Below are 22,341 nucleotides of genomic sequence, written 5' to 3' on the forward strand. Positions count from 1 at the left end.
CACAGCTGATCACGGTGTCTTTGTGTGCGTGTGTGTACAGTATCACACCTGAGGATCACCTCCTGCTATTTGGTGTTAGTGTCACAGCAAGGATTTCTGGTTATGGACTCAGTACACACCATGCTACTGTTATCACTCGGAGCTATGCAGCCACATCTTCTCCAGCTTTACACACAAGGAATGAAACTCTTCAGCAGCCTGGAGGACTCTGTTTCACGGAATTGCTGTGCTGTTGGTGCAAAGCCTGCAGTCTGTGTGGTCAGGGTTATGCACACACTGAAGGAGCTGAACAGGTCTGAAATAAGACACAAAACCAAACAAATATTTAATAATCACTTTGCAAGCACAGCAGAATAACTTCACAGCTCCTGAAAGCAATGTGAAAGTCAAAGTGCACGCTACACCTGTGCTTATCAAGCAGATGTCTTTTCTTAGGGTAATTCTTTTTGATCTCGCTGTGGAAAGGTAACTTCRGTGTTTTTTGGTACAAGGGCAAGTCAGTACAGAACAAAGTAGGATTTGACCTCACATAATGTCAGCTATGCTGCAATATAAAAAAAGATTTATGAAAAAGAAGAAAGATTTCTTGCACAGACTGTGGAATTGCTGCCATGCTGGAAGTTCACCCTCTGGCTTGCTCACTGGTAACCCCTACTGCTACAACAGGAAGCTGTTGATAYGAATGTCAGATATGATTTTTTAATAATGCATCCAATGAATCCAGTTTTAGAGTTACTTCTGGRASACACGGTTGGTATGGACAAAAGCAAGAGAAAATGATCAACATCAGTTACTACATGGCATGAAAAGCCAGACACTCAGCTGCTGCAGACCCACATGGTTCTGTTTGCAGTGATTCCAGGGGAAGGAAGCCAACTTACACAGAATATCCTGAAATTTGGCTTTGCCTGTGAAATTCTTATTTTATTAATGTTCTGCATATAAAATAGTAAAATTCATTGTCCATGTTGCTCAACAGAGTTGTTTATGTATTAGTGTTTATGTGTTAGTTGAGCTTTGACAAAAAACCCTATGTGTCACTTTACCTCCAGATGTGAGCTGTGACACAGCAACGAGCATGTCAGGCTCCTCTCTGTGCTAAGACAAGAGGGGTCAAAGCTACAATATTTTTCCCCTTCCTTCCTCACCCCATTATTTCATCATAGGCTGAAATAATCTGTACCTCCTTACAGGTCCTGGRAGTATTGGTTAAATGTTCCATTTACCCCAAAAGAAAGCAACACATGATTTGGCAACAGGACAAGTTTTTTTCACMAAGTGTAGAGCACCCATTAATCAGGTTCAGCAATACCCAGACCCAGGAATATATTGCTCTGCCTTCAGAATTTAAGACCTATCATTTGTCTCCTTTGCAGACCAATTTCTCCTTACTTAAACTATTGTCACAAACTCAGAAGTTCATAGAAATGTAAGTTTACTTTGGAAATGTTCTTATCCAATTATGAGTCCTTGACACTGAAAAGCTGCTCCTGACAGATAAGATATGAGCAATATTGAATGTTGCTGCTTTTCCAATGTCTCTAAAGAACAATTTTGCTCTGTGTGAAGATCTCTGAACCACACAGAGGGATAAAGGGTCTCAGGATTTTGTATTTCCTCAGCAGGAAGATGAAGATTTCAGGCAAGACAGGACTTGGGCTGCTGTTTCCCAGACTCCTGTTTTTTTGCTCCTGACAATAGTAAATTATAGTAATTAGTAATGCTTATCATGTCTCATGTCTTACTCTCTGACAAAGCAGCAGGACAGAAAGCAAGTTCAAACTGTGGTGAAGGAAGCAAGGCCCACCCTTGGCACCTTGTGTTATCTGTATGCAGCAGGGAGGAAAGCTGCCTGTTTAACTGAGATTATTAGATAAAAGCCAAGTCAGAAAAAAATTTGTCAGCTGGATTGCTCCCCTCCTGAAAACACCTGAACATGCTCAATGGGAAGTGTAGGGCAGAGAGCAAGCCTCAGACCGAGCCAAGAGCAGGGCTGGAGCCTGGCTGGAATTCCCTGAGAAGGATCCATGGGATGTCATGGCTGTAAGGAGGAGGACTGCTCTAGCTTGCTGTAAACCTGCAGGAGTAGTTTTATGTTAGCAAAGTTGTCACCAATAAGAGTGGATAATTACCTGTAATTGTCTTCACAGATGATCTTAAAGTTTCTCTCTTCTAAGATGTTTATTAACCTCTTAATGGAATGGCCTGAGCAGGATTCACTGGGGAGAGAAGGCTTCAGTTACTCGTGYTCCTTGTGTGTACAAAATGCTCACCTAAATTCCATGTTATGTCACTGATTCATTATATGTAAGATTCTTTAAAAGCTTGTTTGCTAATGTGCTGTAAAATSCCTTGGGTTTGTGGAGTTTTGGCTGGCCTTTGCTGGTAGAAATTACGTGATGTTCAGCTGTGCACTTTGCATGAGAGCCCTGTGCAGCAGGAGAACTGTGGGAAATGATTCATCCCATGCACAGTCCAGGGTGCTCCAGAACTGCTCCACTGCTGCTGGTGGCTTCCAACCAGAGCAGAACAATGTGAAATCTGTGACAGGGCAAAAGGATCGAGTCCTCTGTGTGATGAGAAAAATGCAATCATGAAAGCCAGCAGCTAAGTGCCAGGTAGGAAGTAAGATGGGAGGAAACTGATAGAAAATAAGGGAGGAAGCGAGCTGTGAGCACTTCTGTCTGACACACTCATGGCTGCTGCTGCTCTGTTTTGACAGGGGGCTGTTTCAACCAATTTTGCATTGGTAGGACCCCTAACTTGTGTAYTTCTGTCCATCCAGATAAAGGTTTCACAAAGCATGTAGCACTCTGATACCTTCCAGATCTTTATCTCTAATTTACTTAAATAGCCCAAGGGCCCCAAAGCTATAGTTTGAGGTTAGACAAATGTCATAGGCACAGAMAGAGACGCTGAAAAACACTTATTACCCCAGGGTAAAAATCATCTYCTCATCCAGAGTGTAGGACACGCTTCTACTCTTGGGGCAAATCCATTTCCTAATGTATGATGTTAGTGGAAAGCAAAGCCAGCTCTTCTTTGTTCAATAGACTTGACAAGTTATCAGTGATTGAACATGGAATACAAATCAGAAGATAAAAGGAATATATACTATTGGGGCTATCCTCYCTCTCTCCCCTTGGAAGTAAGTAGAAACACAAGAGGTTGTACCCTGTGCCTTCCACGCACTGCCCATCACTGTGCACCAGTGTGACTTACCTTTGAGGCCCACCAATGTCTTGCATAAGCCAAATGTGCACTTCAGAGACTTTATCTGGATTCAGGTTAAACACCTCAATGCTTCCAAAGATGCTATAAACATGGAACATGAAACAGCAAAGCACTCTTAGTTAGCTCGGAAAGATGTAGAGAGTATTCTCYCCTAATARTGGATTTTCATAGACTATTTAATTGCCTTATGGGAAAATGTTTYCTCCTCATTCTTATTTCACTTTCARGAAAACTTTTGAAACTGTTTGCAGGCAGAAACAACTGAACCATTGTCATCGTTAGTGCCTCTTGTGTTCAGTTTCCTGGCTATTGATTTGGTTTGGTGCCAGGGAAATGACCATGGCTGTTTCCCCAGGGAGAAAATTCTTCATCTTTTGATATTATTCATACTGCACTTCCAGCCAGGTAACCCGAGGATGCACAATCCAGTGAGGTAAAACCAAAGAAATCATAATAACCAAGTTTGTGGAGTGAGAACACACTGGCTACCCCACCTACATACCCTTTGAAGGATTTCAGCTGCAGTCTCTGCATGGAACGAGTAAAAAGTGTCAGCTTTACAACAGCCATCGGTGAGTTTACCAAAATCCCTCCTGCTGTRGCACTCACAGGCAGACACACTCACCCCATGCAGCCCCACAGAAATTTGGATGGTTTGTGTTGTGTGAATACCTGCTGCTTTTGAAAGCTCCAGCTTCTACTGATCCATTGAGCATCACTTGGACCACACCACAAGCTGCTTCTGCAAACTGAACAAAACCAATGCACATTACACCTGACACTACATGTGGTACCAGGTCAGACTTGGGGCTGGCAGAACTCATTGATTCCTCCAAACTGTCTAATACCAGCAGAGGATCTGGACAATAACTCTGCAGGACATGTCAGTGCAAAAAGCCTCTAAATGCTATGGAAAAACTGACAAAAACTCATTAGACAGCTATGAATTGTGAGTCTGAGGTTGCATGGGACTGGTACTGCAACTTGTCTGGTTTCAGTTTTTGCAGGGCTTTCCAGAGCCCCAGCAGCTACAGCTCTCTGAACAACTGACAATAATCCTCAGACTGCTCCAGCTCAGGAAGTAAGGGCAAGCCAGAACAGAGGCACCACTGGTTTAAGGACACAGATCATCACACATTTGTTTCCTTGTGGCTCATGCTCTGTGTTCTTTTGTGGCTTGGGATTTGTTTGTCAAGTTTTGTTTGACTTGACTTTTAATATACTGGATCATGTAATCACTGCTTTTTTATTCTTTAAAGCTCATGTCCAAATATTTAAAGACTACTAAGGTCTACATAGTACCTACTCTAGATATATAATCCATTGGTAAGACAAAGAATTTTTTAAAAGYTTATTGCAGGTGACTGTACTTCACAAATCTTTCATGTCCTCTTAAACAGGGTGGCTCAAACTCAGATCTTGAGAGTTGCAAAGTTTCAAAAAKTTTCATTATGTGTAACTGTCTAATGTAATAAGCATGAATTTCAGTAGAACTTGAAGTTACATGGCTAGAAAATCTGCAACTGAGCAAACCTGGGTCTATGTGGTRGTTTTATCTCTCCCAGACTCTCAAACAGGGGAGGACTAATGAGAACAGAGAAATCATTTTCACTCCTAGTTTACCCACAAAACAAATTTTTAGACTTTATGGTGAGTAGACCTTTTCTGATGTACATGAGAGCTGGAGCATGCAGGAATGCTTATTTTCCACCTGGGAACTCAGCTACTATAGTCATGCCAAGGGCAATTCTTGAGAGACAGGTAAAATTAGAGGAATTCAGGACACCAGGTTTCTCTCTGGCAGTTTTTTCCTACCAAGTGCTGATTCAAGGAAGCCAGGATAATTGCTTAAYTGGGACTAGCAGGATCTCATTCCTGTGATGGGAGTTGGCATCTGCCTGCGGGTGRGGACATCACAGGAACCTTGCCAGACACCGCTCTTCAGGTTTATGCCGGGAAGAGCAAGGAGATTCTCGGCTTCTTGGAAAACGTCTGTGCCARTTTGGGGGCTGCTTTCCACATTAGCATGCTAAAATACATTTTACTGTAGCAATTGAAGTCCTGTGATTTAATTAAGTTGATTGTTGTAATTGTGAGCGTTACTTGTAGAGCTCCAGCTCTCTGCCAAGGGCTGTTCTAGACACCGACACTCAGCTTTCGTCCCCCAAAAAAGAATCCCTGAACTACAAGGACATTGAATATTATACAGGACCTTGAATTCCAACACCACGATTTTTAACACCTGSAGCTAAAGATTTTGTCATCTTCTACTATTCCATGTTTTAAGTCCAATCTGCAAAATCATGTGTTTTGGCAATATCAGTAACTTAGTGCCTTTCCACACTTTTGGATTCAGGAAGATTTATTCTMGATCCTACCATCTTGGATGCCATTTTCCAGAACACAGAACCAGGGTTGCTCTCACATTCAYTTCTTTTTGGACAAGATTCATAGTTGATTCCTGAGGAAAAAAATACATTTACAGAATAGCTAAGGTTAGAGTGAATATTTTTGCAAGATTTATGTGGCTTTGTGAACAAAACCATTTCCCTCTACAAAAGAAAKAAGGCTGCATGAGGAGAGGGCTCTAAGAGGAAAAGGAATTTGCATGTGTTCAAAAATCTTCCCATTTGCTCAGACTTTTCAGGGAGGGAGCTGAAGATCCCATATCMCAAATAATTCTCAGAAAACTGAGAAGGGAAAACACACAGTCCCAAATGTGCAAAACAGGTTTGCTCTTGATGAGTACTCTCTGATTGCATTGAAGAATCAAATTTTGCCCAACATTCCAGCCCAGTTTAAAGGTTTCTATCCTTAGGCACCAACCCAGGAGTCATGTGGGCAGTGATACCCTCAAGGTACCTGCACATTGCCCCAAAACTTTGACTGACCTATGGCCAGRTCCTTTTTGAATGACATTCCTGCTTTGCAGTTTGTCCCCTGAGAGTCACGGGGTKGAAGTAAGCAAACTGGTAAAGAGGGCTATATGTCACCATTAGTTCAAGCAATAACTTGGTGTTAAAAAAACATACAAAGTTGTGGTTTTCAATTTAACCTGAAAAATATGTATTATTTTCAGAATTCCAAAATATTGGACAGTTAAGGTTTTAAACTAAATCACTAGAAAATAATGTGAAAAGGATTGTGTTTAGGTGTAGATTACCTGGGGCAGAGGGGTCTCCACACCATGAAACTCTATCAGCCATATAACCCAACAAGGTGTCCTCCAAGGTAAGGAAATTTTGATTGGATTTTGTGTAACGATGAACGAGGTCACCCGTCTTGCTCCAAAACAGTGACTGTGAAATAAGGTACAATGTCTGGTAAGTGATAGAGATACTACAGCTGGTCAGAAAATCTTCCAGGAGAAAACCAGAAYGTTCATGATAATGAAGGAGTTTTAGATTTTATTGACATACAGCGTCTTCATCCTAGTGGGTCAGGTCTTATTTGTACACTCTCAGTTGCAAAATATTTTTGGGTGGGGCTTTTTTGTGAAAAAGGACATGTTCAGCTTTTAAAGGATTTTGAAGGAAAGGTTTTGACTTGTTTTCATAGGATATACACCAAATGTGTTTTTGGCTTTTAAGCTGCCCATGGAACAGCTCTCTGGAAGTACTGTCCTTCTAACATCATGATGGCATGCTCCTTACAGAGAGCCACGTGCTCGGGGAACAGGGACATCCCTGCCACTTCACTGGGATGATCCTGGGGCTGGCTGGAGGCAAGCCTTGCACAGGGATGATTCCCAGAGTATGGACAGAGTTACTCGGATCCAAAGGTATAACTGCAGGACTGCTGCATTAAGTGCAAAAGAAAAATACAATCCTCATCAACTACAGACCCTCACAACTATGGATGTTATGGATGAGATCCCATTGCTCAGAGCTGCCATCCCACCCACCCCAGCCCACCGTGGGTTGTGCTGTTACCTTGTTACAGGGTATGGGATGACTCGCCAGCTCCATCAAAGGCTGATAATCTTCTGWTGTGATATTACAGGGATTCTTGTAAATGAACGCATCTTTTAGTGATTCCCATATTTTTAGGCAATCTTTATCTCTGCCAAAAGATTAAAACATGGTTAATAAATATTCGTGAGTATTTCTGTCTGTGAAAGATTCTCCCTCTGGATCAGATGTTAAAAGAATTCCAATTTTGCTCAGGCAGCAAATACTTGTTCCATTACAAAGGCAGAGCATCTTCAACAAATTAAGGATCTATTGAGGAATGAACAGCTCCAAATCATCTTTCTTTCCTGCATTTCAAATTACTGTTTCTTGCGATAGCTGAATGTCATCTATGTCTTTATCCCTTAAAGTGATCAGTACTGATTTTAAACAACCAAAAGATCAAATTTATTGATTATCCACACCAAAATGCGAGAAGCAAGTAGCTTCTCAGACTATAGGTTGTTCATTTTAAAAGAATGTCTAAAGGATACTGGCCCCTCAGAGACAGCAAGCCAAAAATATTCACATGTGCTCCCTGCAGAGAGTCTGACCCTACAGAAAAAAATATCTGCAGTTTTATCYAGAACAAAAGCAGGGATTTAGCATTTGGGACCTGAGATTCTTTTTATTTATGCACTAATTTGTAGCTATTGACTTTGCTGGAGGCACAGCTGATTTGTACACACATAATCAAAATCCAGAGCAGGTGCTGCTGCACAGCACTGTCTGAAACTGAACCTGGGAGCAGGGACAGACCACGTCAGCCTGGAGCATCTYCACCTGGATGGCCACCCAAGGCAGCTCTGGTGCATCCCAAATTCCCTTTCATGTCACTCCAGTCTCTCACAGGGTCAGCCCCAGTTGCTTTAGGGATCACACCTCTCGTTTATCTGAACAAAATTTACCTTGGTAAATAACAATGAGTAACAATGATGGTTTTTAAATAGGACTATTTTCTTTCATTCAAGAGCCTAAATGCACTTTCAGTTATATCACTGTAGAAGTAAGAAGCCAAACTGTGTGTGCTGCAAGGAGCACAGCCATTGTTTTGCTGTTGCACTCTTGTGTCAGCAAGAATTCATGTTTACTTAACAGGATTTAACTTGGGTGTATTAAATTTTCTCCTAGAGGAATCTTTCTCTGCCTGTAAAGCATWAATAACCCACAGAGATCATGCTCCAAACTTTGGTTCTTTATTTAGGGGTTAGGAAGATGTAAATACCTTTCCCTGCCACAAAGGATCACAACTTGGACACAATGATTCATCCAAAAGAGAGGGCTCCTGCTGACTGAGGGGTGACATTAGAGAATAGGCMGCTGTCCCCTTTGCTCTGCACAGTCAATGGTATCATAAAAATAATTTGTAGGGCTTGGCTGTGAGCACAGGCACATCTCAAAGACATTTATATGGCTCACACTTTCTAATTTGTCAAATGATTTGTCCTTCAGGCACGACTTTTTTTTTTTCTTATTTTTTAAGCTACTCTGGAAATCTCTTTTATGTAAGAGCGTTAACAGCCACAGGTGACAGCTGGGTACCCGGTGATCTATCCTTTCATGTGGCAAAGTTTTAAAGATTAATCTCAGAAGACAAAATATTTTTCAAGAAACCATAACCTCCCTCACTCTTTTTTTTTCATTTCCAAAGCACAGGGGTAGGAGACAGATGCAGCATAAAACATTTCTGCTGCTAGACTCAAGTCGTGGCCATGAGAGGCACAAAGAAAACCATCCAGGTGATCCATGATCATGCCATCAGTGCTCTATCCTTTCAAAACACCAAACTCAGCACTGGATGATGGGTGTCAATGTCTGAGAGAACATCTCAGCATCTGAGAGAAGAGCCTTTCTGCACAGYCCTGCCCCAGCTGAGCCAAACTGTGTTTAATGTCGCAGAAGTGGTGGCTCTTTGCCTGCAAACGGGGAGGCTCTTGCACAGCTGCTAATGGGAGTGTCATTGTTTGTTGTACCACACCAATGAGTGGTGAGTCGTGAAGATGGGCTTTTGTAGAAACCAGGCAATTTCAGCATTGTTTTATAAATAAAAATACAGATCATCAATGTAAAAAACATACATACAAAAGCTAAACTACTTTTTCTTCTTTCTGTCCTCACCTACCAACACATATTTTCTTACAAATGAATAACAATATATCACTCATCTGCCATTGAAGAGCTATTTCTCTGATCTGAAGCACAAATTTTGTCTCACATCCCAAAGAGATTACCAGGCACATAGAACTGTAATTGTTTACATATGATTAGCACTGAGAAGCGTTGAGGATCTGCAATTCCCAGCTCCAGGAAGATATCTCATTCTTTCCAGTCTCACTGTTGAGGTAGACTCTGTTAATGAAGTTTCACCTGACCATTTTCCAGGCTCAAAAAGAAAATAATTGTTTGGTGTGCAACATTTAACCCACACTGAGCAGAGGTGAGGGCAGAGACCTGCTGTACCTCTGGGCCTTCTGAAAACAAAATGAAAAGTCTGCTGGCATGAGGTGTGTTAAAAATTCCAGCAACAACAGCTTCAGGTTGAAACAAGAACATGCACCTTGCCAAAAAAATGCCTGAGAAACAAYATTTCTCGTGAGGCTGCTCCCAACTTCCAAGTCTTAGAATGTGTTGACTTAGTTTACTTTCTGGATTAACAAAAGAAAGAAAGGCTGCAAAAGAGATCATCACTCTACAGTTAGTTAAATTTATCTAATTCAGGTAATTCAGGAATCCACGGGGAATACTCTTATGTGCTGTGAGCCTTGGGCATTCTCTTTCTCTRGTTTTTGTTTGTATTTTGGATTGTATATGAACTAATTCTGCATTCTATCTGCAAATATCATAACATCATCTCTTTAGGCACAATGGATTTCTTCCTTTGAGGCTAATTTTGTTTGTGCTGAAATATTTAAGGTCTTTCATAAAATATTGAATCCAAATTCAGTGATATGTGACATAAATATGCTCTAAATTTGTTTAGTTTTTTAAATTTTCTTGTTATGAATCATATTACTTGGGAAATGCTGGTAAATGTAAAATAATAACTAACAGAAAGAAAATCATGAAACCTTTTGTAAACTTGAAAATGGCAACCTTTCTCTAGAAAACAAGGATYGGAGAACTTGCCTTAAGACCTTTTKGAACTCAATATAGCATACAATAAGGGCTGGGATACAAATAAACTTTTCCTTATTAAATCTTAATGTTATACATACTGCAAAGCAYATCCTCCATTTGTCCTTGCATTGGGGTAGAAGTTGCATTTTCCAATAATTTTGAGTATTTCTATCCATTTGCCTTGCATAYGAACATCACATTAATCTATCAAGCAAAAGCTGGGGCCAAGGATATTTCCATTAGCATCTATCCCAGCAGCCAAATTTTAATGTGCAGATTAGAAAAATAGCTTCTGCACCATTATTTCTTGCATATCTATTCACTGCTCTGCCTAACCTTGAAAGGGTATCCTAACACTAAAGGAATGGGATGGCATTGAGCTATCTGGAAAATCACTGTTACTATAGATTTTTTTTCTTTGTTTTACAATTTTTTTTTATTTAACTGAACGTGATGGAGCAAATTCATCTTCAATTGAAACTGATTTAATTGATATAATATTAAGGATAAATTTCATCCCTGCTGATTTCAGTTACACCGTGAACAAGGTCTTGCTTTTGGTTCAGCACTGGATTGACACTGAATGCTGAAAACTTCTTAAGAAGGGCAGTGTTCCCTCAGGCTGTTGTTGTCTCTAGTTTTCTACTCGAGAGAGATACAAGTATGGGACCCATTTCAAATTTAAAACTAAGGAATTACTTCCAGSCTTTTTTATGGAGAGCTCAATCAACTCTGCCCACCTTTTCCAATCACCCTTCCAGGCAGAGATGTTTCACTGGTGAGACCTGTTCTGCCCTGCAATCAACAGCAGCTTTTCCAAGGCACAGAATTTTATTTCTACAACATTGCAATGTCTTCAGGCCACCCTGAATTTTAGTTGTGGCCCTGTGGTGAGGCTCTGAAGCTAGAGCTGGAAACAATTCCCTGAGCCCAGGTATCTAACCTGTGCAGTGAGCAAACCTCTGCAATTTGTGTAAGAAAAGCCTTCTCATTTTCTACCACCACTAGCCAAAACAGTGATGAACCTAAACACACAGAAATCTGACACTTTAAAAAGTCAGCAAGATGTTTRTGGTTATAACACAGCTCCTTAAAGGCATAAAGCCAGTTCTCACTCTCCTGGGGACCTAAGGCATGGTCTTCACCTGTAAAAACCCAGATATCTCAGAAGGAAAATGCATATCAAAGGAACTAAATGGCATAGCAACATTTCTGCATCTGACAGAGCCAGCTTTGCCTGTGTCAATTTATCTGCTGCATTTTGGTAAATTCTGACAGCTGTAGACAGCAGTGCAATTTACACATCCATATTCAATCTGCTTAGGTGTATTTATGTCTTTCTGTTGTCAGAAGTTATTCTAGGAACAGTGACATTTATGCCTGCATTGAGAGGAAGCCCTMTGTAACTCAGAATCCTTTTGCTACCTTTTCTGCCCTAAAGATTCCTGGGGTTTCATTTCTTCATTTTTCCTTCCCTACTTCCAGCCTTGCCGTGTCTCACTGCTGCTTTGGAGCAGTTTTTTTGGAGCTCTGCCAAAGACAGCYCAGGCAGCTGCGGTTGGACGTGTCTGGAGTGAAGCAGGGCTGGGAGCTAAAAGCAAGGAGAACACTGCCATCAGGTGGGAGAAGGAGCTCCTCAGGAGCAGCAGCTGAGCTCAGCCCCAAAGGTGTGGGTTCTTCATGCTGGTGACAGCCCGACCCAGYTCCAGAGCATGGAGTTGGAAAATGAGGGCGTGCATACAATGGAACAGCTTCCTTCATGTTATTGAAGCATCTAAAACCTCCCATCAGCTATCTCTGTCCTAAGAATCAGACAGATGTGAATTAGGAGAGATCAGCCAAAACAGTGTCATTGCTGAGTATTTAAGGACACTACTGTCTGCTGGTGTTAGCATTAGGATAATGGAAAGGGGGAAAACAAGCAAAGAAAAAGATGAAGGAATAAAATCAGACCTGTCAATCTCAATGTCTTCAATAAGCACAAGCCTCTCCTTCCCATTTAATTTAATTATTGCAAAGTGTCTGCCACCAACATTTACAGTAACAGACTTTTTATTCAACATGGAAACATGCTTGAATTTTTTGTCAGCTTGATTTGGTAAGTATGGCTTTCTGCTAATTAAATAGTTCAAAAGCCAGTAACGAAAGCACTGGAGGAACTCAGTGGGGATAGAGACAGAGATCCAGAAGACTGCCTCAGAGAAAGATGACTTCTGGAAAGGCTGCCTGTAGGCAGAGCAATTAAATCTTGCATGGCAAAGAGGGGGAGCCTGGAGGTCTGGAAAAAGGAGTRCTGAGTGAGATTGCTGCAGGGTGCACCTCAGGGCTTTGTATACCCGGTACAAGGAATCACCTGGAGCAAATGATCGCTCCTCATCACACCAGTCCTTCACCTTTGGCAGCAACAGGAAGGTTGTAAGGGCAGGAGTGTTTGTGGCTTTGGTTTATAGCTCCCAGAGTGTTTTATGAGAGTCGGGAATTGGCGCTGCAGGACGACACTGAGCCTTATCCCCWTCCGAGAAGGGCTGAGCCAAGAGGGGACAGCTGCGACCGGGGAAGGGTTCATCTGCACRAGCAGATTGTTCTGCTGCCTGGATTTCAGCCTCTCTGGGTGAAAAAGCAAGCTGCTGAAGCAGATGGTGTTTTCAGAKATGCTCTGTAAGTGGAAGAGAGCCTCCAAAAGGGCAGAAGTCTCACCTGGACTGCATTTTGGCAGAGGGTCAGAGCTGCTTTATAGTTTAAGCTTCCAAGTGAGGGCCATGTCATCAACAGATATAGAGGGAATAAATTTAAGTTGGCATGTTGACCCTTGATCAGAAAGTGTATTTTATCCTTATGTTAATATTAAATGTTAATATTAAACTTGTAAAAACACTTCTATAACAGTGATCTAAATTAAAGTATGTTACAGCAGGGAAATACTCACTTCATTTCCCTTCCCTCCCTCCCCCATGAATTTGCACCACATTGTTTTGTTTTGTTTTGTTTTGTTTTGCTTGTTTGTTTGTTTTTAATAGAATTAAAGCTGCTGGGATGTGCCATAAATACTGTAATTCAGGAGAAGTCCCTGATTCAAGCGTGGTCTGTGTCAGCAGGACACAGAAAAGGGAACAGATTGGGGATTTAGTACAACTGTGAGTGAGCTCCTTGCTGATTCCTTATTTTGTTGCCATCTCCTGGGAAGACAGAATGCATCTTTAACATGTGTATTTATCCTTGGACACTTGAGACGGACTTTTATTTGACCCTAGAGGGAGAAAGGATCCATTCCTCCTATCCCTATGGATAAGCAGAGTTATATTTCCCGTGGTGCTCTGAGAATTAAACAGTTCTTGAGTTTTAACCATACCTTGGCAATGATATCTGTCACCTCTGAGTATGGATTTTTTCGCTGACATCTCTACAGATGTTACAAGAGAACTGAAGCAGGGAAAAGTGGGAGAGAATAGTACTCCCCTTTACATCAACAAGCTTACAAAAGTATTTAATTATTTCAGTCCTAGGGTGGTGCTATAATTTAGACAGCCACAAGGCATTGCCCTGTAGAGCCAATTCTATAAAATCAATGAATGAGAGAGAAGKTAAAGAGCAGGCAGCTAACTGACTGTGTATGACTAAATAGCTGCAAAGAGTTACAGTGGAAAGCTTTGTTGAACAGTATTTCATCAGCAAATACTTCTGGTTAATGTGTAGAAGGTCAGTACTGAYAGAATAATATTCTCTCTAGTATCTGGGATTAAGACTAAAGGAGACTTYGACTGCAAGGATATTTTAAGATACTCATGTGATAYGTATAGACTAACCCACRTGTGAAAAATTGTTTGAAATCCTATGGCATCTTGCAGTAATTAAATACCTAAACACTATAAAACAAATGGAAAAGTCTGAGAAATATGGAATCATTTAATAATGACTTTTATATTAATACCTCAATAAAGAAAACTGACAGGTGAGTTGRCCTATGGCTGTCAAAGTGAGAGAGAAATTCAGATCTCAACAACATTTCTATACGTTAGTAATACATGGATGTTAGCCAGGGAGAAAAGACAATGTCTCTTTYGACATCTCCCCATTAAATTTGCTGAACTCTCAGACCTTAGGTTGTCTRTGGAGTTACAGCATGGGAGGGCAGATTTCCTGCACAGAACTGAGCATGAGCTTYGCACAGAACTGGCTGCTTTCACAGCCTAGCAGTGGCATTTATGYTCCCGAAGAGAAGAACTAAATATGCTGCTGGTTAATTATCTCAAGAACAAATAAGTGMTAACTACCCACTGCCATATGAACTTGTCTCTTGCTGAAAGTAAATGAATTCTTTCTAATGAACTTTAGAAAGAGATGACAATGAAACCCAAATAGAGTCCTGTGTTACAGCCCCGAGTAGTTATGGAAACTAGCTTTATACAGCATGAGGATTCTTTTGAAAGACAAACCACAGAKCCAGCAGYCCTACCTCTATATTCTCAAATACTAATCACTGTCTAATTGTGCCTACTAAACATTGTATTCCAGTTCCCCATTAAAGCTCAATACAGCAYATTTCAATATAAATGTACTTTTAAATAAGACTCAAACAATTGTCAATATTTATAATGGTATCTTTGCTACTAAGAAATTTCAAGAACTGTTGAAGCCAATTGTATACAATTTAGGGGGAAACAATTGTAAAAACATTGTTATAAACATTGAAGAGCAGAAGAAATGAAGAGCAGAGCTATGCATGTTTGATATAACAAAGGCTAACACAGAAAAGGCTTTGAAGTCAGCACACAAGCACRTGAAATAGGGAGGGGAACATTAACAGTATACACAAAAGTTAGGACTTGGGCATTTTAATAAGCAGTGTGTTTTTATGATGATACAGTGCCCATCCTAAAACTGAGAAACAAAGCAAATGTAGGAACAAGATATCAACACGATTTCCATTAGAGATGAGCCAAAATAATCCTTCATTGCTGTTTGTCCTRCTTTCCCAGTGGATCTCTTGTAAGTCTAAAAGCATTTCCTAAGAAATGAAAGATAAAGAAGGCACCTTTGGTGATCATCTAGTTCAGCCTCTGGCTCGGAGAAGGTTGCTCARGACCAWGACCAGTCTGGTTTTGACTRTCTCCAAGGATGGAGTCTCCACAAAATCTCCAGTCAACCTGTTCCATTCTATGATCACCCTCCTAGAAACAAACCCCCATTTTTTTTCCTAAGTTAAATAGAATTTTCTATATTTTTATTATTGTCCATTGCCTCTTTTCCTGCAACTAAATACCACTGAAAAAAAACTTGACTCTCTCTTCTTTACTCCMCTCATCTGGATTTATCATYTTGAGCYRCCCCGWCTCCAGGCTRCACAGTCCCAGCTCTCTCAGCCYCTCTCTGTATCTCAGACACTTCAATCACTTTCATGGTCCTTCACTAGAAGGTTCCAGGTMTGTCCCTGACTCCCTCGTAGTGACAACACCAGAAATGGACCCTGCACTCCAGATACATCTCACCAGGGCTGAGCAGAGAGGAATGATCCCCTCCCTCCCTGCCCCTGCTGCCAATGCTCCTCCTGCAGCCCAAGGCACCTCTGGCCTTTGTCACAAGGGCACATTGATGGGTCACGTTCAGCTTGTCACCAGGCCCCCGTGTCCTGTTCCACACACAAATAAAGTGTGGATGGCACACACTTTATTTCCACACACAAATTCCACAGTGCAAATAAAGACTTTTGTTTGCTCTGGAACCAAAATTATGGCACAGCAATGATAACAGATTTTTTTTTTTTTTAGAAAGCATATTCCTAAAAACAAAGAAACACTAAATCCTATGTGGCTTGATGGATATCAGATTAGGAAGCTTTGGAAATCTGCAGAGCTCTCTAAGAGGGTCTAGTGCGTCACAATTGGGTAGTAATTCATGCTCTTCAGAAGACTGGTTCAATAATTGTTTCTCTCATGTAAAGGCACATTTTCTCAATGAAAAAGCAAATCTCAAGTAAGTTTCAGTTTAATATCATGGCTATAAAAAGTAAAGCTAGGATTTTTGGGACACTAAACCAAATTACGGTTTTTAGTATCRTGCTTGATGTGAAAGCATTAACAATGAGTGAACAAACACAAGGAAATTAGATTAAAAATGCCTAGTAAAGCATGAAGGCAAAATGCAAAAGTAAGCATATAACAAACCATYGATTTCTTTCTGGAAGAAATTATGCTGTGAATGGAGTAGAATCTCTCATATAATCATGGTCCATATGTTCTTTTCGAAAAAAATTATCTCCATCTCCACAGGCTACAAAGGAGCGGAAAGGCAAAATGGAAAGGCAAAATGCATTGATGATTGTGCAGTCAGGTGAATGTCTCCTGGACATTCACCAACTCTTATTAAATTTGATCAAATTATAGGCTGTTAATTTTTTTTTAAAAGACAATTTGCCACTAACGATAAAAACAACATAGGTTGATATAATTATATTTAAGGGAGAATATATTCTGTGCCCACACAAGATTGCATGAAAAACGTATTGGAGTTTTGCACTTACAGCTTTGTCATCAGTTTTTTGCACTGCTTAGTCAGGCACAGTGGCATTGTTGGGTCTGGCAGTTACATGTGTTATTGAAACTGCTCCCTGACTGTCCTTAGTGCTCTCTTCCTGTCAGAAGTTAGACAAAAATCAATCTTGCTTGATTTCAGTMATTTTTAAATAGTAGGTCCTTGCAAGCTTCTCAGGATGCAATCCTGTGCGTTGTGCTCTAGGATGATCCTGCYTGAGCATGGGGTTGGACCAGCTGACCCTCTGTGGTCCCTTCCAACCCGACCCATTCTGTGATTATGGGATCCTGTCACTTGAAGGCTGAGAAGTGCCTGCAGATGTGAGGGAAGAGCAGTCATTAACTGGGAATGAAAATTCTCTTGAGCTGAAGTTGCAAAATCAGTTCTTTCCAGATCCCCAAAAAGCATCGTTTATGCTTTGGGCWTTAGTGACCTTTTAGACAGCGTGTGTTCTTCTGCCTCAGGTCACAAAGTGCTGATGGTACCTGACCTCAGCCTGACAATTCAAACGTGAAAGAGGAAACCTAAACGAGTTAACTTAGGCTACAGCTGTTGCTGCTTTTTCTCCCCCAACAGGAACCAAGGTTGCAAACACCACAAGCAGCATCCTGGGAGCGCTGGGCGAGTCACTGTCCCCGCAGCGGGTCTGTGTCAGCTCCATCTGCTGAACGCCTGAGCTGCGCTGCCCTCTTCTCCCCTTCTGATTGCCCCGGGGATTAATTCTTGGAAACTTTGCGCTGTGTGACCCTGGAGGTGACACTTGCCAGCGGTTTGTTAGCCACAAGAGGGAGTCCGTATCACTGGGAAAAARAGGACGAAGTAATTTGAGGTAATTTTTTTTTCTTCAGATCAAACTGCCTTTGGCTTTATTCAGCCAAAACTACAATACATACCGATGGCCACCAAGGATTTACACAAGAAATCAGAACTTCCAGTTTCTGTTAATGTTGAAAAAAAAGGTAAGACTACCAAACTGTGACAAACTATTGCTTTGGACCAATATATTCCAAGGAAGTCAAAATAGAAATATTGTCCTTTACTATCAGTATGTAGGTGAGTGACTCTGTGTGCAGGTAACAAACACCCTAGGGCCTGCTGCTATACAATCCACATTTGTTCCTAAAAAATAGGGCTAATATTGAAAATTCTTTATTGGAGTGTTTGGTACTCCCTCCYTCTTCCTCATGAACTTTGTCATGACAACAGGAAGACTGTGGAAATTGCATGAGTACAAATGATAAGAGACAGCCAGCAGCAGAAATAAASCTCCACACAGGAGGCTTAACAAAATAATTATGGGCAGATGCTGCAATACAGTACCAGAGAAATGTCCTTTGTGATCAAGTTCAATGCAGAGTTTTGATGAAAATGAAGAATAAGCAAACCATTATGATAAAATCTGACTGCATGAGGTGTTAACAAAACTCTGCTGCAGACAGCAGCAACCTTTCTGTGGCCTCGTTGGGCTTGGGCTCAGCCCAAAGATTGTAGTGGAAAGGAGGAGAGCACAGGCAGAGCTGCTGGGCATGGTTTTAGGGCTCCATGGATAGGGACAGTGCAAGGAGGTATCCTCAAAGAATAAAGAGCCATGATAATGAAGGTGTACACTAACATGTCAGAAGCCTCATCACCTGATCTACAGCGCACAGTTGCAAAAGCAGAGCTAAATGGGGGCTGCAGACTTGTGAGCTCTGTCAAATCCATCTGTGATAGCTAGAAACAGTACAAAACCATAGYTACATGTCAACAATCCCTCTTTTTCCAAAACCTGGCAGCTATTTCAATTTGAAATATGGCACTCCAAAATGTAGTAAATGTCACACTCACTACCACAGTGAATAGACTTTATGTTCAGAAAATATCATCAAAGGGGGAACTTAAGGACTCTGATACGAAAAAAAAATAAAAATAGAAGAAAATGTCCACAAGTTTACTAAAAGCAGATCTTTTTAAACAAATGCACATGTCACTGTAAGATTAAAAGGGCAAAACCAGAATATGTAAAATTTTGTGAGAAAATGGGTTTTCTAATGCAGGCAGTGAGGTTCCCATGGTGGGAAGTAGTGRCAGTAACAGTCCTGGCAGAGCACAGGGCACAGCTTTGCTCAATTCATGAGCCTGCCCACATTTCTGCAGTTCCCTGTTCCTACTCCCTCTCTTTGATTAAGTGCATCACAGATCCCATACAACAGGGGATCCAAGACCTACATTATTGATGAAAGAGAGATGGGTAAAAGATCCAACTCTCTGATGTGTCCTAAAGGCACCCATGCCATTATCAGAAAGTGCCAGGGACAGAAGTGGTTGGCTACACCACAAACTGCACTGAGATCAGTATGATCAGAAATGAGCAATATTTGGTTTGATTCTCAGAAAAGCACCTACATTTAATWCTCTCTTCAGGAAACCTCTGATTATTTCAGATGTACATAAATGAGCAAAAATTGGCTCTTAAATAAAACAAAAAAGGGTCTTACTATACAGAAGTAATTTAATCTGAARGAAGGTAAGCTCAGAGCCAGGAAACTATTAAACACTGTTGGATTACAAATAGCACAAAATATTATGCCTTATAATAACAAACTTTCTRGAAAACTTATGATCATGGATTTGTGATATTTTTAAAACTGCCTTTGAATTAATTGCCTAAACAAATCATTCCTAGAGATATTTGTGGAACAGATCAGAGTGTGCTATCAGTGAAAACATACGTGGCAGTGRCAGAAAGCATATTCACACAAAAGTRTTTTTCACAACTTTAGCACYCCAATTTRAATGAAACAAGCCCACATAATAARGGCTATTAGGCTTGAAAACCATTTCAGATTTAAATATTGAGTGCATACTTCTTTAATAAATTAATGTATACTTTTAGAAACATGCACATGATTTTGCAGGTTTCAGGAGCTTTTTAATTTTATTTGTAAAAAATTCCTCCTTTCCATCACTAAAACTACTCAAATATTTAATGTAAAGCATGAACAGGTCTCCACATGCTCRGGCCATGATTTTCCACATGACTCTTCAAATGCTGCAAATCAGCTTTTTCATACAGTGCAGGATATCCAAAGCCAAAAGAAATCCACATGCAAGCAAACTACATAGAGCTTTGTTCTCATCAGCTCAATGTCATGAAAACAAGTGGTGGCAATTGCCTTTTTTTAGGACAAAGAACAGGATGGTTCTGTCACCTGGCCAAGGTGTGSGGCAGCCCCACAGCACTCAGCCCAGGGTGCTGGAAAAACCTGCCAGAGGCTCACTGCAGACACAAAACAGGGCAGCTGGTGCCACAGAAGTGATGGATGGTTCTCTGTTGAGACACTCTGGCTATCTGGATCCCGTTCTGAGGGTCTGGGTGTCCCCAGTACCTGCCAGGGGAATGGGGCATCCCTTATCTCATACTTTGCCTTTCTCTGCAATGAAGGGGATCAGAAAATCTGCTCTCAGCTCTAATTTCTGTTGTAGACCAGGGCCCACGGAATCTCTTCGGCAGGAGAGGAGGGATGGGCTGCCTGGGTGTTGCACTACCCACTGTGATGAGCTGAGCAAGGACCACCTCCAGGGGAAGATCTGCCTGGGACTGCTGAGCTGGTATTGTGAMCCCCCTCCGTTTCTCCATGCAAGCTGTCTGGGCTCATCGAGAAATCTTATCCACACGACAAAAACATCACCTTTGGATAACCCCAAGATACTTCTCAGTGTTTTTCTGACATTTTTTGTCTGTCCTATAAATTTGTGTTGAACCTTCTACTTTCCCTCCCTCCTGTGTAGTTTTGGTTACAGGACTGCAGTGTCACATTACAGGATTTTTGGCAGATCAGCTTTACAACAAATTGCTTCACCTCCAYACACTCAAACCTGTTAGAATTCAGCTTTTATTTCAGCTGTCATTAGRGAAGTTGCAAAATCCATTTGTGATTATGTTTTGACCTAGGATTAGTGTTACTTTTATTGGTAGTAAAGGTAGTCTCGCTAAAAAGCCACCACTGGGGCACCGAGTTTCTATCTATACATTTCCCTACATAACGGGGGTCTTAACCCCATGATTTCTCCCAGCCACTGCAAACCCAGTGGTCACGGCCGGGTGGAGGGGAGAGACAATTCTCTTCTGTTCTCCTGACACCTGAGGCACGATCCAGAACACTACTCACCCCAGCTCTGGGTGCTGCGCCGTGATGTAGTTGTAGCATCTTCCCAGGACGACCTCTTGCAAGTTTTTAGTGGTGCCCCTGTCCTTCCACTTCAGCATTTGGGGGCTGCCCTCGTGCTTCCCGTGGGTCAGGAGAGAGGCCAGCACGACGGCGAGGACGAGGGCGGCCAGCAGGACCACGATCCCCACCAGGAGCACCGTGCGCTGCCGCGTCCGGGCAGAGCCCTGCTGCAGCGGCATCGCGCTGAGGGGCGGCGGCAGCTGCTCCGGCCCCGAGGGACAGCGGGTCCGGGGACAGCGGGTCCGGGGACAGCGGCGTCTGGGACAGCGGGGTCTGGGACAGCGGCTTCGGGGACAGCGGCGTCTGGGACAGCGGGTCCGGGGACAGCGGCTTCGGGGACAGCGGGCCCGGGGACAGCGGCTTCGGGGACAGCGGGTCCGGGGACAGCGGCTTCGGGGACAGCGGCTTCGGGGACAGCGGCTTCGGGGACAGCGGCGTCTGCGCTCACCCCGCGCCGCCCCCGCCCCGGCGGATGCCCGGGAGGCCGGGCTGACCCCCGCCCGCCCCGGGTCAGCGACTCCCTCCCGAGCGGGGTCTGTCCGGGGAGCGCGGGGCTCTCCGGGGCTCCCTGGGCTCTCCGGGGCTCCCTGGGCTCTCCGGGATCCCTGGACTGACACTGACCGCGGCCGCCGGGGTCCGGCGGGGCAGGATCGGGTCCAGACCGCGGGTCCGCTTCCCACCGCCCCCGCCGCGCTGGCTCCGGCCGTTCCGCTTGTTTCAGAGACAAGCAAGGGCTTTTTGGGGCTCGGGGCGGGAAGGTGAGAGCCTGGATGCTGTTTGCCCTCAGTTTCTCACTTTGCCATGACCTCCCCGATTTAAACTTCGGGAAGTTTTGGGCGGTAACACAGAAAAGTGAACCCCAGGAAATTACTTGTAAAGCTCCTGCAGTCCGTGTGCAAGTAATTGCAGCGACATGCTCTGTCTGAAGTGTGAGTAAAAGATGAATTCAAACACCCCTCTCTGTTTGCTCTAAATTAATYTGTTTGTAAAGGACAGGTGATGAATTTGACCTTACCAAAGGCAAGAAGGCAACTTTGCAGAATCAGCTTTGTTGTAGTCATAAAAACATTGTTTATCAACACACAATGGGTTATTTTCATTCTCTTCCTTGCCCACAGGCTTGGATTAGTTGTCACAAGAATTTCTAAGACAAGCGTAAATTACGGGTATTTGGGGCTGTGTGAAATCATCTAAGGAAGCATTAAGTGTTCTCTGCAAGAGGGAAGTTAGTTCCTTACTGTAATCTCCAGTGAGGGGAAATCTACTTCCTGAGTCAAAAAGTCAGCACGGAACAAGTCTAA

At 42.4% G+C, this 22,341-nt stretch overlaps 1 protein-coding gene across 1 annotated transcript; it reads right to left on the reverse strand.

Annotated features, from left to right (window-relative positions):
• Positions 1 to 34: 34 nt before the first annotated feature.
• LOC130578393 (ADP-ribosyl cyclase/cyclic ADP-ribose hydrolase 1-like) lies at positions 35 to 21,358 on the reverse strand. The gene is made up of 8 exons (XM_057374454.1): positions 20,981 to 21,358; positions 7,167 to 7,296; positions 6,398 to 6,533; positions 5,613 to 5,695; positions 3,907 to 3,983; positions 3,223 to 3,315; positions 2,133 to 2,219; positions 35 to 295 (listed from the first exon to the last, which is right to left on the reverse strand). The coding sequence occupies exons 1-8, from the start codon at positions 21,217 to 21,219 to the stop codon at positions 214 to 216; spliced, it is 927 nt and encodes a 308-aa protein (XP_057230437.1). The 5' UTR covers positions 21,220 to 21,358; the 3' UTR covers positions 35 to 213.
• Between the last annotated feature and the right edge of the window lie 983 nt (positions 21,359 to 22,341).

This window comes from Malurus melanocephalus, unplaced genomic scaffold (genome assembly GCF_030028575.1).
Source record: "Malurus melanocephalus ecotype Western Australia unplaced genomic scaffold, MMel_1.1 scaffold_225, whole genome shotgun sequence".
NCBI lineage: Eukaryota > Metazoa > Chordata > Aves > Passeriformes > Maluridae > Malurus > Malurus melanocephalus.